Source organism: Vipera berus, assembly GCF_964194415.1.
Source record: "Vipera berus genome assembly, chromosome: 3".
NCBI lineage: Eukaryota > Metazoa > Chordata > Lepidosauria > Squamata > Viperidae > Vipera > Vipera berus.
Window position 1 is genome coordinate 13,975,781 of NC_138204.1, and position 15,284 is coordinate 13,991,064.

General features: G+C 39.7%; 2 protein-coding genes across 3 annotated transcripts; both read left to right on the forward strand.

Annotated features, from left to right (window-relative positions):
- The first annotated feature begins 380 nt into the window (after positions 1 to 380).
- On the forward strand, positions 381 to 9,920 carry PRELID3B (PRELI domain containing 3B). 2 transcript variants are annotated; one of them, XM_081325356.1, is made up of 6 exons: positions 381 to 547; positions 3,090 to 3,258; positions 4,940 to 5,029; positions 5,391 to 5,461; positions 6,236 to 6,338; positions 8,478 to 9,920. In XM_081325356.1, exons 1-6 carry the CDS (start codon positions 516 to 518, stop codon positions 8,595 to 8,597), a joined length of 585 nt encoding a protein of 194 aa, XP_081181482.1. In that variant the 5' UTR covers positions 381 to 515; the 3' UTR covers positions 8,598 to 9,920. The 2 variants fall into 2 exon arrangements, with proteins under 2 accessions (XP_081181482.1, XP_081181483.1); XM_081325357.1 differs by lacking the exon at positions 381 to 547 and adding an exon at positions 2,747 to 2,851.
- A 2,162-nt stretch (positions 9,921 to 12,082) lies between these two features.
- On the forward strand, positions 12,083 to 15,054 carry ATP5F1E (ATP synthase F1 subunit epsilon). The gene is made up of 3 exons (XM_081324911.1): positions 12,083 to 12,224; positions 13,504 to 13,632; positions 14,847 to 15,054. Exons 1-2 carry the CDS (start codon positions 12,193 to 12,195, stop codon positions 13,625 to 13,627), a joined length of 156 nt encoding a protein of 51 aa, XP_081181037.1. The 5' UTR covers positions 12,083 to 12,192; the 3' UTR covers positions 13,628 to 13,632; positions 14,847 to 15,054.
- Positions 15,055 to 15,284: the final 230 nt, after the last annotated feature.

Below are 15,284 nucleotides of genomic sequence, written 5' to 3' on the forward strand. Positions count from 1 at the left end.
AAATTATGGAAGTTTCTCGTCCACCTCACTGAGGCTCCCAGGGCCACAGTGCTGTTAATGGAATTATTATTAATAGAATAATTATTAAGGGAAGAATACCATTGATATTCTATTAATGGAAACCATGGGGAGGAAGGGACGCCGCGCATCTCGCCTCCCCGCAGTCACGGCCGGCTCTGCCCCAAGCTTAAGCGAGACCTTTACCTGTTTACGCAGGCGCAGCCGGGCACCCCTCTCAACGGGCCGGGTGAAAAAAAAAAAAGGAACGTTGATTTCTGTTCTGACGTCACCGGCCCTGAATAGGAAACTGCCCTATCCGAGGCCTCCCCGACGCTTGACCCCACCCACTCGTCTGCGGCCTCTCCTGGCGCCAGCCGCGCAGGCGCCTTTGGGTCTCTGCTTCGGCCGGCTTCTTCGGTTCCGCAACCTCTCCGCCGAGTTCCTGGTCAGTCTCGGCGGGCTGGCGAAGGAAGCGTCTCCGAAGAGGGTTGGGAGGAAGCACCGCCGCCCTCACGATGAAGATCTGGACCTCGGAGCACACCTTCGAGTGAGTGGCCGAGGCGTCTGAGCAGCGAAGGGCTCCGGTGGGGGGGGGGCGAACCGGGGAGCAGCGGCGGGGTCACTAGGGTAACGGAAGCTCCCATTCCATCCCGGCGGGGGAGCCGTGAAGGGTGGACAGTCCTTCGACCCCCCCCCCCCCCCGGGGAGAGCGTTGGTCTTCGCCTGCGGCCGTCAGCCTCTGTTCATTTTCTCCCCGCGTCGCTGGGCGCGGGAGGAAATGCGCCAGGGCTGACCTTGGCGGAGAAGCTGCGGGCTTCCCCCCCAAGGCGAGGGACTGCAGGGCCCATCATCCTCCCAGGCCGAGTGAGGGGGTGTTCACGGAAGGTCCGAGCCTCCCACATTTGCTCGGGAGGAGGCTTGGAGCTTTGCAGCCCTCGGCTCCTTTTCTTCCCCTTGGCAACCTTGGCTCTTTTATGACTCGTGGACTTCAACTCCCAGAATTCCTGAGCCAGCTGTGCTGGCTCAGGAATTCTGGGAGTTGAAGTCCACGAGTCATAAAAGAGCCAAGGTTGCCTACCCCTGGTTTAGGCCAATATTATCTCTCCAACTCTTGAGTGGCAACCAACTCTCAGGGTTTCCCAGCTCCTCATGACTTTGTTAAGCACTGAAGCTGAAAGAAGCCACCAGGAGACATGGCAGGACCTGTGCTGGCTCAGGAATTCTGGGAGTTGAAGTCCACGAGTCATAAAAGAGCCAAGGTTGCCTACCCCCTGCCCCAAGGGGATTTCGAAGGAAGGAAGAAACAGCGCACCTGTCTTTTGGCGAGGCCGCGAAGGGCGCTCCCCTGGCTGAGCATCTCGTTTACAAAAGGTTGCTTCTTTTGTGCAAAGAATGTTGAAACGTGCAGCAGGCTTGATTTTTATATAAAAGCCGAGATCGGGAAAGGGAAAGAGAGGGGGAGGGGAGGAGCAAACGCGGAATTCTAGTTTAACAATGCCAGGATTTAGCTTTCAGTCGTTGCAAGCCGTGTTTTTTGTTTACAGTGTGATTGTGACAAAATGGTTGGTCCTGGAGAATTACAGCATTAAATAATAATAATAATAATAATAATAATAATAATAATAATAATAATAATAATAATAATAATAATAATAATAATAATAATAATAATAATAATTATTATTATTATTATTAATAATGTTGGAAGGGACCTTAGAGGTCATCTAGTCCAACCCCCTGCTCAGGCAGGAAACCCTATATACCATTTCAGACAAATGGTTGTCCAGTCTCTTCTGAAAAACTTCCAGTGTTGGAGCGTCCACAACTGCTTCTCTCTTTGATTAGTTTCCACCTGTTGCTTCTTGTCCTGCCTTCAGGTGCTTTTGGAGAATAGCTTGACTCCCTCTTCTATGTGGCAGCCCCTGAGATATTGGAAGACTCCTATCATGTCACCCCTCATCCTTTTCTTCATTAAACTAGACATACCCAATCCCAGCAACTGTTCTTTCTATGTTTTAGCCTCCAGTCCCCCGATCATCTTTGTTGCTCCTCTGTACTCTTTCCAGAGTCTCAACATATTTTTTACATCGTGGTGACGATGTTTTGTGTGCGTGTAGTTGTGTACGCGTGAAAGGATTCATTTAGCCCACTCTAAATTCAACCCCTTGCTAGATTCTAGATGTTACCCCCTGTTGAGGGAGCCTTGTACGGTAGTATTTGATTACTTTTGATCCAGAAACACAAGTATACAGAACTAGCCAATGAAATCTTTTTTTGTGTATAAGATTTCCCTCACTTAACTTGGAATTATCCCTTTTCCTGACTTGATAGAATATATGTAACTAGTTTTATGTACTTGAGCAGCTTAAGGTAGCTTTTTTGTTTCTGTAACTCAGTTTACTTGTTTTGTCAGCTACCTCTGCATTGGGGGATTGGGTGTGGGACGGAGGTATTTTACATATGATGCCTTTCAATCCAGACTACTGCAGAAGATTTTTGGAAATGCTACATAGACTAACTTGACCCTGAAGGAAAGGCTAGATGTAACCATTTTGCTGAAAGTATTTGCTGACTCTGAAGGTTATCTACATATTTTCTGGGGGAAGATGGTTATCTTTTTCACAATACTTCTATCTGTACAATAGCCTATAATTGTATAGGTGAGATGGTGATGTTATTGGATGAATATTAATTTTTAACTTAAATTATTAATCTTTAACCTTTTAAATAGCACCATTCATTTAGAACTGAAGAAGCTTCTTGGATGGGAAGTGAAACATCTTCAAACAAAGAATTCCAGTCTCCTTTTTGAAAAAGAACCTTTGGGATAACCTTTTAAACATTTTTTCAGGTGCTTTGATATGATTATTAGTGAAATACTTAAATTAACCTTGTTGGAGACTTGATAACATATACACATGCACACACACCAAAAACACATGGCTTGTTGTCAGACTATGTTGGGGCGATTGAGATTTTTTTAAAAAAATTGACCCATGAAGAACAAACAAAATGGTAATTGCTGGTTGCCCATCCATGCATTATGTAGCCTAATGAAAGATGGTCACCCTTGTGTTTTTGTTTTATAGTCACCCCTGGAAGACTGTTACTACAGCTGCTATGCAGAAATACCCCAATCCCATGAATCCCAGCGTAGTTGGAGTTGACGTTTTGGACCGGCATGTAGATACTAATGGAAAATTACATAGCCACCGGCTGCTGAGTACAGAATGGGGAATGCCCTCAATTGTAAAATCGGTAAGAGCCATACCAAGAGTTAGGGCTTTCAATAGTTTTCTTTGAATGTTTGTCATATGATTTTGGTTTTACAAAATATAGCTTATAGTCCACATTGCAGCATTTTCCATTATGTTTTCTTTAGAATTTCTGTTTTTTAAGTTACAAAAGTAGATATTTCCATAATTGAGCAGTATTCAGAATTTGAATAGACCAAATTCTCACATAGAGTTAGTATTGCATATTCATTTAGTTTTTTATAATAAAGATGACTGGTACATTGGATTGTGCAGCAGCTCTTTATAGCTGATGAATGAATTCATTGTTCCTATTACATCATAAACAACTGCATGTTACAGCAAATTGAATTGCTTTATTGTTCCTTTTTTCCTCAGATTACATCCCTTATGCTGTTTTGGATAGCATGAAAATTAGTTGGTCAAGTAATTTCAATTTTAGCAACACAAACACAAAAGGACAATTTTTATACAAATGTCAGTTTAAATGCAGAAAAGTTTTATAAATAGAGAAAGAAATGGTGGTTATAAATACATATTTATTAATTTATATATTTCTATACATTTATACTAGACAACTCACAACCCCATTGAGTCTTCCTTTCAGAAATATTTCCTTTCTTCAATAGAAAAACACAATAACCACAAGCAGGTGAAAAAACATGGGAGCGGGAGCAATTTTTGACTTTCTACTGGCTTTCCCATTGACTTTGTGGAAAGCTGGCAGAGAATACAGAAAATCACACTCACACAACTGTGACAAAGTTGCAACAGCCACAAGTTTGTGAATACAATTGGTGTGAAGATCCTTAAAATTTCAGTTACATGGGATTAATGCAGAGGTCCCCAACCTTTTGAGCACCAGGGACCGGTTCTGTGGAGAGAGGTTTTTCTACGGATCAGAGGGGGTGTGGTTTAATGTACTGCCTGCATCTTGCAGATGGGGCTTTGCTTGTAGAATTTGAATAGAAAATATTGGAGAGAGTTACACTAATTAGGGCATTTCTTACATAGTTTTACTGAATTTTTTTACATGGATAAAAGATAAATATGAAAGCATATAAAGAAAAGTTAAAGAGGAAAGATAAAAGAAAAAGTATAAAAAGTAAGTTAGAAAAAGAAAGGTAATTAAGGAAGTGGCTTTCAATTTCCTTTGCAGCAGTTACAAACATACTTTCCATCCTCCCTCCTTAACGTTCTCCCATCAGCAAATCCATATATCACCATTTCATTTTTATCCATTTTCAGCATCAAGTTCACAAGCAACAATATTTCCAGTCTTTTGTAAAAAAAAATACTTATTGCTTTTAATACCTGATTGGGCAGCTCAGTCTTGCCTTTTCTGCTAATTCTTTCATGTTTATAATCCATTCTTCCATCATGCGTATATATCTAGGGCGTGTCATAGTTGTAAATGGACAATTGAATTTTGCATAAGTATTAAGGGTGTATGCATTTGATTCATACTTGGTTTGAAAGAGATTCAGTTAAATCAGGGTACAGAAGCAGGAAAATCCAATTTATATTTTAAAACAACCGTTATGGAAGGGGAACTCGATGCAAGAGGAGGAAAATTCTAGATTTTTTGTTTCTTTTATTTTATGCGCCCGAAACAGCATAATGTAATTCAGCTTTTGATGCTCTGCTTATGTCACAATGCAGCTAATGCTATATTTATCTTCTAGCTTATTGGTGCTTGTAGAATGAGAACCTATGTTCAAGAACACTCTGTAGTTGACCCAGTTGAGAAAACAATGGAGCTCAAGTCTATTAATGTAAGTATTACAAAAATGAAATTAAGCATTTCTAGTAGACTTAATTCCTATGATGTCATACTTCCAAATATCTCTTCAGAAGTCCTTAGCATTTCAGATTTTTCTCAGGAAGTATCTGTTTTGTACTTCGTAAAATTGACTGTCTTTTCTAAAATGGTATCCTTCCAAGTGAAACGGATTACTTCATTATTATAGCTGTAGATCATAATGCATTTGTGTGTGTCATGTGGTCTTAAGAGAATGTGCAATGAAATCTGTATCTGAGGAAGCCAATGTAATCTATGTTTATTGAATTATGGTCTCACAAGTTAATTGTGTTCACTGAATTATTTTTTAATGCTGACGCTTAAATTTCTTGTAGATTTCATTTACAAATCTGGTGTCGGTAGATGAGAGACTAATTTATAAGCCACATCCTCAAGAGCCAGAAAAGTAAGTAATGTATTTTCACAATTTTATTCTATTTATCTTTATTGTGTGAAATACAGTAGCTCATTTAAAAATAATCAAAATAGTGCTTAACATACTTGGACTAATACATGTCAGTTGCCGAGCGCCTGAAGTTTGATCATGTGACCATACAGATGTTGCAATGATTGTAGCATTAGCACTTAGACTTATATACTGCTTCATAGTGCTTTACAGCCCTCTCTAAGCAGCTTACAGAGTCAGCATACTTGTCCCCAACAATCTGGGTCCTCATTTTACTGACTTCAAAAGGATGGAAGGCTGAGTCAACCTTGAGTCTCTCAGAATCGAACTGCTGGCAGTTGGTAGAATTAGCCTGCAATACTGCATTCTAATCACCATACCACCACGTGAAAAACAGTCATCAATCACTTTTCAGTGCCATTGTGACTTCAAACAGTCACTAAACAAATAGTTATAAGTCAAACATTACCTGCACTACATTTTATTACGGCAGAAAACAGCAGTCTTTTCAGTAATCTTTGTCAAAAGGAATTCCAAGAGCCATACACACAAACACAGAAATGCACACCCACACCTTAGGGTTTAAAACAGTTCTGAGATTATTGGTTGCCCACTCCCTACTATGTAGTGTATCTATGAACACACTATCCCTGTGGAAATTGATTGGTTGTTCTTGTAATATGTGGAATTTTTTATAGATGTAGAAAGAATGAAATAGCTCCTTATTACATTTTGAGAAATAAATTGGTAAACTATTGTCATTTTTTTCCATAGAACTATTTTGACTCAAGAAGCAACCATTTGTGTAAAAGGAGTTAGTCTCAGCAGTTACTTAGAAGGACTAATGGAAAACACAATTTCTTCTAATGCCAAAAAAGTATGTATTACTAACTTACTTTGAGAAGACAGGAGAGAATAGAGGTTGAGCATCAAAACTTTGCAAAAAATGTGAACTTGAAAGTTGTGAATATGAAAAGGGAACTCAGATCTTCACAGAGGCTGCAACTTTTACTGCTAACATTGGAAAAATAGCCATATGAATGATTCTTGTATTTATATTAGAGAACTAGCAAGGCAGATGGGTAAAGACATCAGTGTATTTCTGCTTTCAATGTTGGGATGGAATGAAAATATGAGATTATTAAGGGCTGTGCTGCATTTTAATGTGGTAGAGGACAGGAAGGCCTGGAGGAACGTTGTCCATAGGGTCGCGATGGGTCGGACACGACTTCGCAACTAACAACAACAACATTTTAATGAATATTACTATTTCAAACTTGAGTATATCCTGAATGATTACTAATGAAAGTAATTCAACTGTGAGATTAACACTGATTTTTTTTTCACAAATGAAGGCAGACTTAGGTGTCCCAGGATAATGTTACAGGATCCAATCTGGGTCTGTCATTGGGACCAGAGGGTTTAGTCTTCTGATCTTTTGGACTCATGCTGGAGCCCATCCTCAGGGAAGTCCTCTCGTACCAAAAGGAAGACTAAACTAGTCCCGACGACTGACCCAGATTGGATCCTGTAACACAGGGGTCCCCAATCTCCGGTCCGTGGACCGGTACCGGTCCGTGGCATGCCAGCAACCAGTCCACACAAACAAGCAAAGCCCCATCCATGAGATGCAGGCAGCACACAAAAGCAAGCCCCCTCCAGTCCGGAGGAAAAACCTTTCTCCACGGAACTGGTCCCCGGTGCCCAAAGGGTTGGGGACCTCTGCTGTTAACATATTTTTTTCGCAGTTAATCTGTTTGGATAATATATTACTTTTAGTCATTTAATCAATGTTTACAAGAATTAAAAAAGAAAAGATAACAATATTGAGCATATAGGTCAGCGGTTCCCAACCTATATTCTATACCCTGCACCCCTAGAACACTTCTGGTATATTCTCGCACCCCTTACAAAAGTTCAAAATAACGGCAATGAATTCTGCATATACACTATAATTTTGAAAACCCAAGTTTTTGCGCCCCCCTGGAATATCGTCTTGCACCCCCAGGGGGTGCAAGTACCCCCGGTTGGGAACCCCTGATATAGGTGATAAGCATAACGAGTACTGTGAATAATTATCTTGAGAAGTGTTGAGGTAGAAGATTGGATCTTTTCTTAATTCAAGCATCACAATCAAAATTAATGACATCAGGCCAGAAACATTCTTGCAAAGTAACTAACAGAGATTCATCCATACAGAATAGACTTCCTAAATAGCAGTTTAGTAAATGAAATGTGGATATTTCATAATTAACATATTTGTCAAGTGATGCTGAAATTTATGGCCCACATCTATGTAAGAGGCAACAGAACCTAAGAAGCTTTTGTGGCCTAGTGGAATTTTTCCCAGTTTAGATCAGGAGTCCTCAAACTTGGCCACTTTAAGCCTGGCTGGGGAATTCAGGGAGTTGAAGTCCACAAGTCTTAAAGTGGCCAAGTTTGAGGACTCCCGATTTAGATTCTTCCTTCATTATTATATTATCTATTTCAGCTATGAACAGCAAGATAGTCATATGTGGTATCTTTTTTCATCAGTTTTCCCAATCACTTTTACATTTCCACTGGGTAACTTTTCCTTTGGGTTGACCTGTTTTTCCATGACTCTGTGCATGACTTCTCTTTCCTTACTTCCTTCTGAGTCAAGGTGTTCATGGTATTCACACCATGATTAAAATGTATCGTGGTAAAAACCAAAGGTAGCTGCCAATAGGTAATAAAAATTAAATGCTTCCAAAAGCCTGAGCAAACAGATGTTATTTTTATTTCATTTTATTTTTAAAAAAGGCTACTGAAATATGATCACCTGACCACGTTCTTGAGTTTGGGAGCCATCACAATAAAAAAGAAAGCTTATTCTGAATACAACATAGAGACTTTACACCTTTTAACCTAGTGGTTCTAAATGTTAAAGTAATACCAATATAAATTAATATTTATGATCACACTCATTTCTGTAAATTACTATGATCTCTGAGATACGTGGACTTGTTTCAATGAAGAATGTGTGTCTTTACAGGGACGTGAAGCATTGGAATGGGTAATCAGCAAACTTAATGTGGAAATAGAAGAATTCACTTCTTCAGCGAGAGGAAATATGAGAACTCCAATGGCAGCAGCAGCCTTTGTGGAAGAATAAGTCTCTATAGAAGCTACACCAAGTTGTTAGGCCAGAAAATTCGAAAGGAACACTGTCAAGCTTCCTCAAAGCTGGAAATATTTATTCTTATACTATTTAAAAATAGATCTGTAGTTTAGATTTTTAAATTAAAATTTTGGAGAGAACTTGCCTAAATCTGTACCTGAAGGTAACATGCATGACTTTCTGTTGAATTGTACATTCCTTAAACTGGAATACCGGCATTCAAGACTGTGATTGCAAAATATATTCTGGACAAAGGATTTTTGAGTAGTTTGTTACAGGGCTCGGCTTTGAAGAACAAAAACTATTACTTGAACTATGATCTAAAGTGCTTTTTTATAGGCTGTTTTCATGAAAGTTACAATTTGTTAACCTGAGAAGTTTGATACTTAACATTCATGTTTACAGAAGCTCCATCATTTTGAAAACTATTCTGAACGTGGCAGAAATTGCATGCTATGTAATTAAAATAGATATGAACTAAAAGTGGCTTAACACAAAATTTTACAATTTCGGTTTTTCAAAGTCTCTACTTGGTAAAGATGGTTAAATTGTTGAACAATGCAATTTGGTGAACTTATTTATTTTGGTCCCACGTTTTCTAAGAATCAGAAATTGTATACTACATTCATAAGTAGAAACCACTCCTCCCTTTTAAAATGCATAATCATGATTTATGTACTCTAGACAACCGAAGTCTCTTAAATTGTATTTGTTTCTCTTTACACACACGTACACACATTTTGTTTTGTTCCTTGCTATATATCTGTACTGTCCTACCTTTTATCTACAAATCTAGGTACTTCAGAGCAAATATATATAAATGCCATAGGTAAAAGAATAGTTCACTTCCAACATCAACATCTTTCTTCACAGGGGAGTATTTATATATTCAAAAACTGGAAAACCCAAAAGGCTTTTATGTCTAGTACAGGTACAATGTAAAACTGAAGTATCTTTGATGAGCACGACAATAGTAGAACTCTGGTATCTGTCATACATGACAAGAATTAATGAGTTGTAGACTTATCTTAATTTTTGAATTCTGATTCCTTTAATACTTTCATCTGTGGTGTTTAGCATGGAATATTTTGTTCTTAACGTCTGTAAATACTACAATATGGACCTGAAACTAGTTTTAAAAGTTAACATTTCAGTAGAAGGTACTGATTCTTGTGAGATGAGGTGTGATTGCAAATATTTACTGATGCTTTTAAATGTTAAATATTTTTCTACTGGATTATGCTTTGTCTTTTTCATTTTTACGAATTGCAAAAACATTTTATAGAGACAATGTTATTAAAAAAAGGTTGTTTGATACTCTAATCTCTGTTTTCATTAAGTCAAATACTACTTTTTTATTGAAAAGTTTTACAGTACATTTTATTTATAAGAAAACAAAACCCCTCCCAACCCCCTCCCCTCTTCCCAACCCTCCCCAACACCTCCCTCCCTCCCCCTCCCCCCTCCCCGACTTCCCAGAGCTAAATACAAGGTATAAAAGTAGAAACAATCATAATCTACCATATGCAAACAACAATAAACTATTAAATCTCTCGCACTTTAACTCTTATAAAATGACTACAAGCAATATAAATATCACATCAGTACTTAAAATACTACTCCTTGATTAATGAACGGCAGCCACCCAGGTTGACCATGGTGAATGGGGAGGTCTCATTCAGGCAATAGAAACAGACTCCAAAGGGTTTGGAGGAGGGAGAGGATCTGTCTTGTCCAGAAGCCCTAATACATTTAAGAAAGTCAAAGCATCAGCCTGTGGGCAGTCTGCTGAAATTCTGCATATATTCAGTTTGCTTTTTATTTTGAATTATGTATGTATGACTTTTGCTTTTCTTTGTTTTACCCAATCATCCCTTTTCTAAATTTTTTCCTAACCCATTAGCAGCACTAGGTACATTAAAGTGTAGTTTGCTAAAGGGACATTAAACTAATTGTTTGGCCCTATATGAAAGGTCCACAACTGGCTGGCTACTCATTCTGAGAATCTATAGCTCGCAACATCACGTGATGTGTCGTAACTTTTTTCCCATTGCCAGCAATGCGGTGGGCGCAGTTTTAGCATGACGCATCCGGCCCATGGGCTGGCAATTTCACACCCCTGATCTATATTAATGGCTCTGCAGTGAGCATTCATTCATTTACTCATCCATTCTTTCAGTTTATATGGCCGCTCATCTCAGATTCATTTCTCTGGGCAGTTAACAATAGTTAAAAGCAACATAAGCTCACCTGTAACAAATTAACAGTCATTGTATGGGCTCAGATACACTTTCTGATGACTGTTGATTAGTTGGATTTATAGCCCAATTTCATTTTGTGCAACCCAGGACAACAGACATAATGCTCCCTATTTTTACCACAACAGTATCCCTGTGAGGCACATCCACCTAAGACACTGGCAGAAATTCCAATCTCAACTTAGGTTATAGGTCTATGCCATTTTAGACAAGTCGATGTCCAGTCTCTTCTTTAAAAACCCCAGTGAGAAGTACCCACAACTTCTTGAAGGCAAGCTGTTCCATTGGTTAATTGTCCTCACTGTTAGGAAGTTTCTCCTTAATTCCAAGTTGCTTCTCTCCTTGATCAGTTTCCATCCATTGTTTCTTGTCCTGCCCTCTGGTGCTTTGGAAAATCAGCTGACCCCTTCCTCCTTGTGGCAGCCTCTCAAATACTGGAATACTGCTCTCATATCCCCCTTACTCTTAATTACTAACCCTAAATACATAGTACAGCCCCAACTTAACATCACTAATGAGGAAAATACATGGACCCGAACTTTGGTTTTAAAAGCTTTTTTAACCTGCAATTTTAACTTCGCTTTTAATCGTTTTTTAAATTCCGTTTTCTTACATCGCGGTACGGCTTTTATTTCTAAACCGACCAGGGTCGCTCAGATAAAAGTTGGGTGGTGTAGAAATTTGATCTTTAAGTAAAGATATAAAACATGATAAGAAAAAAACAAAAAAAACTGCAATCGCAGCAATAAGGAACGGAGCCCACCAACGAGTCAAAATTTCCAAAATTCTGCGGCGCTTCGATCCCCAAAGTAAGAGGGTGGTGTATTTATTTATTTATTTATTTAATAAAATTTGTAGACCCACGTGGGTGACAATCTGCGATTCCTCCAGACCAGGGGTAGGCAACCTCGGCTCTTTTATGACTCATGGACTTCAACTCCCAGAATTCCTGAGCCAGCATAGCATAGCATAGCTGGCTCAGGAATTCTGGGAGTTGAAGTCCATGAGTCATAAAAGAGCCGAGGTTGCCTACCCCTGCTCCAGACAGAGGATAGATTTCACACTCATCGAACCACGCAACCAATGAAAATAGCCGATCCGTAGAAGCCTGAGCTCTGATTGGTTAACTCGGATAGCTTTAATCCCCTCCCTATAGAATGAGATGGATGGGAAAGAAGCACTTAGTCGAGCGGGGCATCGATGGGACGTGAGTTTTGATTGGTCGACTTAGTTTCCGTTTCCGGGTTACATTGCGGCAAACCGGTCTACCCCTGTTCGACTGGGCGACCTTGCGTCCTCTGGCGAGCGACGACTTCCAGCAAGTAGCCGTCATGGTGGCTTTTTGGAGGCAAGCTGGGCTCAGGTAAGTGGGCGGCTGAAGGGGGCAGCCCGACCTTCGCACCCCTCCCGGAATATCTTCCCGGCAGGTTGGTCTTGTGAAGCCGCCAATCTGCTGATGTTCGGATGCCTTAGATGGGAAGTGGTAATAAAGCAGGGGTCTTCAAACTTGGCCCTTTTATGACTTGTGGACTTCAACTCCCAGAATTCCTCAGCCAGCTTGGCTGGCTGAGGAATTCTGGAAGTTGAAGTCCACAAGTCATAAAAGGGCCAAGTTTGAAGACCCCCTGTAATAAAGCTTCCCTTGCAAGTTAAATCCTTTTAATACAGGAAAAGAAAAGGGAAAAAGCAATAAAACCTCATTCCCAAACGGAGATATCTGTTGTCAAGGATACGAAAGATGGACAATAAGCCATGATCACCTGTAGACACTTGTGAGGGTAACCAGTAACCCCTGAAGATGTGCTGAAGGACGCCAGTTTAGAGGGCTTTAGTGGGTTAACATTTAGAGATTTTATTTAGCGGGTTAACATTTAATATTTTATTGTTATGTATATGTTGGGGGTGAGGGGACACGGTGGCTCAGTGGGTTAGGATGCTGAGCTTGTCGATCGGAAGGTCGGCAGTTTGGCGGGTCGAATCCCGAGTGCCGTGTAACAGACTGAGCGCCTGTGACTCATCCCAGCTTCTGCCAACCTAGCAGTTCGAAAGCACGTAAAAATACACGTAGAAAAGCACGTAAAAATGCACGTAAAAATGCAAGTAGAAAAATAGGGACCACTACGGTGGGAACAGCGTTCCGTGCGCCTTTGGCGTCTAGTCATGCCGGCCACATGACCACGGAGATGTCCTCGGACAAGCGCTGGCTCTTCGGCTTTGAAACGGAGATGAGCACCGGCCCCTAGAGTCGGAAACGACTAGCACGCATGTGCGGGGGAACCTTTACCTTTTAGGGGGTGGGCCTATACATATGTTGTTTATAGTATGTTTTAGGTGTGTGTCATGTATGTGTTTCACTTTGAGAGCGGGCAACTAAATTTCATTTTTGATGTGTGCTGTTGTGCCCACAGTAAAAAAAATGATAATAAAGATTATCTTATCTTATATAGAGTTTGTCGATGGCTACTTTTCATGACACTGAATAAATGCCTGGGCCACTATAGCCCAGCTTTCCATTTTATTAGAAGTCCTGGCCTTTTATAATGGCTTCCTCCTCCTCTTTTCCAGGGTGCTTTTCTAATTTTCCACAGTTGTTGACTCGAGGAGATTGTTACTCTTTTGACCCATATTTATTTTTCTTTCAGCTATATCCGCTACTCTCAGATCTGTGCAAAAGCAGTAAGAGCAGCCCTGAAACCTCAGTTTAAAACGGAGGCAGAGAAAACAGCTGGAAGCAATGTAAAAACTATAAAACCCAAAAAGGAATGATACAAGTAAGCAAAGAAGTTCTAGAGATTTCTGTTTCGCTCAGATCTATATATAATTTTTGCAGCATTAAACTGCATCTTGTCTTATGTAATGCAGATTGTCTATGCAGCCTTAAAATTGGGATTTAATTGGTTATTACTAATCAGTTTTTGCTGAATCAAGAGACTTTGTTCAAAGTTCCAGCAAGAACTGGATTGGTGTAATAGTTTAGGATTGCCTATAATTACCTAGAAAGCTGTCTTTGCACCATTACATCAGCCCATCCCACCCAGGCAGGCAAAAGAGCCTTCTCTGCTGTTGCCCCTGCCCTTTGGAACATTCTTCCCACTCTCCCACCCCCATTCCCCATGGAGGTGAGACTTGATTCCCACTTTCCCAGCCTTTTGAAAATATTTAAAGGCCTGGCTCTGCTATCTTGCTTGGTGCTTGCAAAGAGGCATATAGCTGTGGGGCTGGCCAATGTTCTGAAGACCGTCCTCCCACCTATTACTTAATTTTTAATGGTAAACTAACTATTCTTGTCTCACTTTTAAATTTTATGTTTAGTTTTTATGTTTTTAACATTTTATTTGTATACCACTCAATGTTTCTCTGAGTGAGATGGGTGGTTTCTAAATACAATAGATGGATGCAAGAGAGTACTGAGTGGATATGGTTGTAAGAACCAGAACTGGATGTGCAGAAACTGTTTTACTGATTCTGCTGTTAGACTATTCCAATGGATATTGCCATCTCGGACAATGGCCAGGATTATGCTTCTCTTGTACTGTATACAAAAGTCAACTGAAGTGGAAATTCCAGCACTGAAAATAGCTAGCATGCTAAAATAGAGAGAAGCGGCATGCAATTCTGCCTTATCCCAACAGCTTGCCACAATTCCTCATCCTACTTTTCCTTATTCGGCTTCATTATAGGTCTGTCCCTACAGCAGTTGTTTCCCAGTGCTGAAAATAATGGGCATTTAAAAGTGACTTACTTTTTCTGTGTTGAAAATTGCTACAGCAAATACAACAAAGGTGCAGAATGGTGTGCGTGTTTCAGAGATGTAGAAACAGTTTCAGCATTTTTAGGTTCTAACCTTTTGCATATCAGCTCATTGACACAGTGAAATAATTTAATTGGATAATACTTAAAAATACAAGAACTGGTACTTTGATATTAGTTCTCAAGCTGTCCATTTTAATTCACATTCTTACTGTATATTTACTTCTCTTTACAGAACCCATTCTCTAAAAGGAAAAATGACAACTCATTGGTATGTCTATGGATAGCCACTTCCCATTTTGTGAAACCATCAATGTATATGTATATAAATGAACCATGCCAATAAATGAAACTTAATACAAATGATTTTAGCGATTATGTTTTATCAAGCAATAATAAAATAACTCTTCAAGGAATTAAGCAGACTAGATTTTATTGGACAGTAACTTATTTAAAAGGTTTTTTTCAATTTAATGCCTGTTTTTAATGTAACAAGGTCACTGGTTACAGAAGATGTTTGAGACCTTTGTGGTAGACAAATAGTATTGAAAATAAACAGGAAACATTAGCTGAAAGATAAATTCAATGATATCATGATTGCTGGAAATTAAATTCTATTGAGGGACATTACCAGGTATGTAGACAAAGGTGTGCAATCACACTTACGGTACTT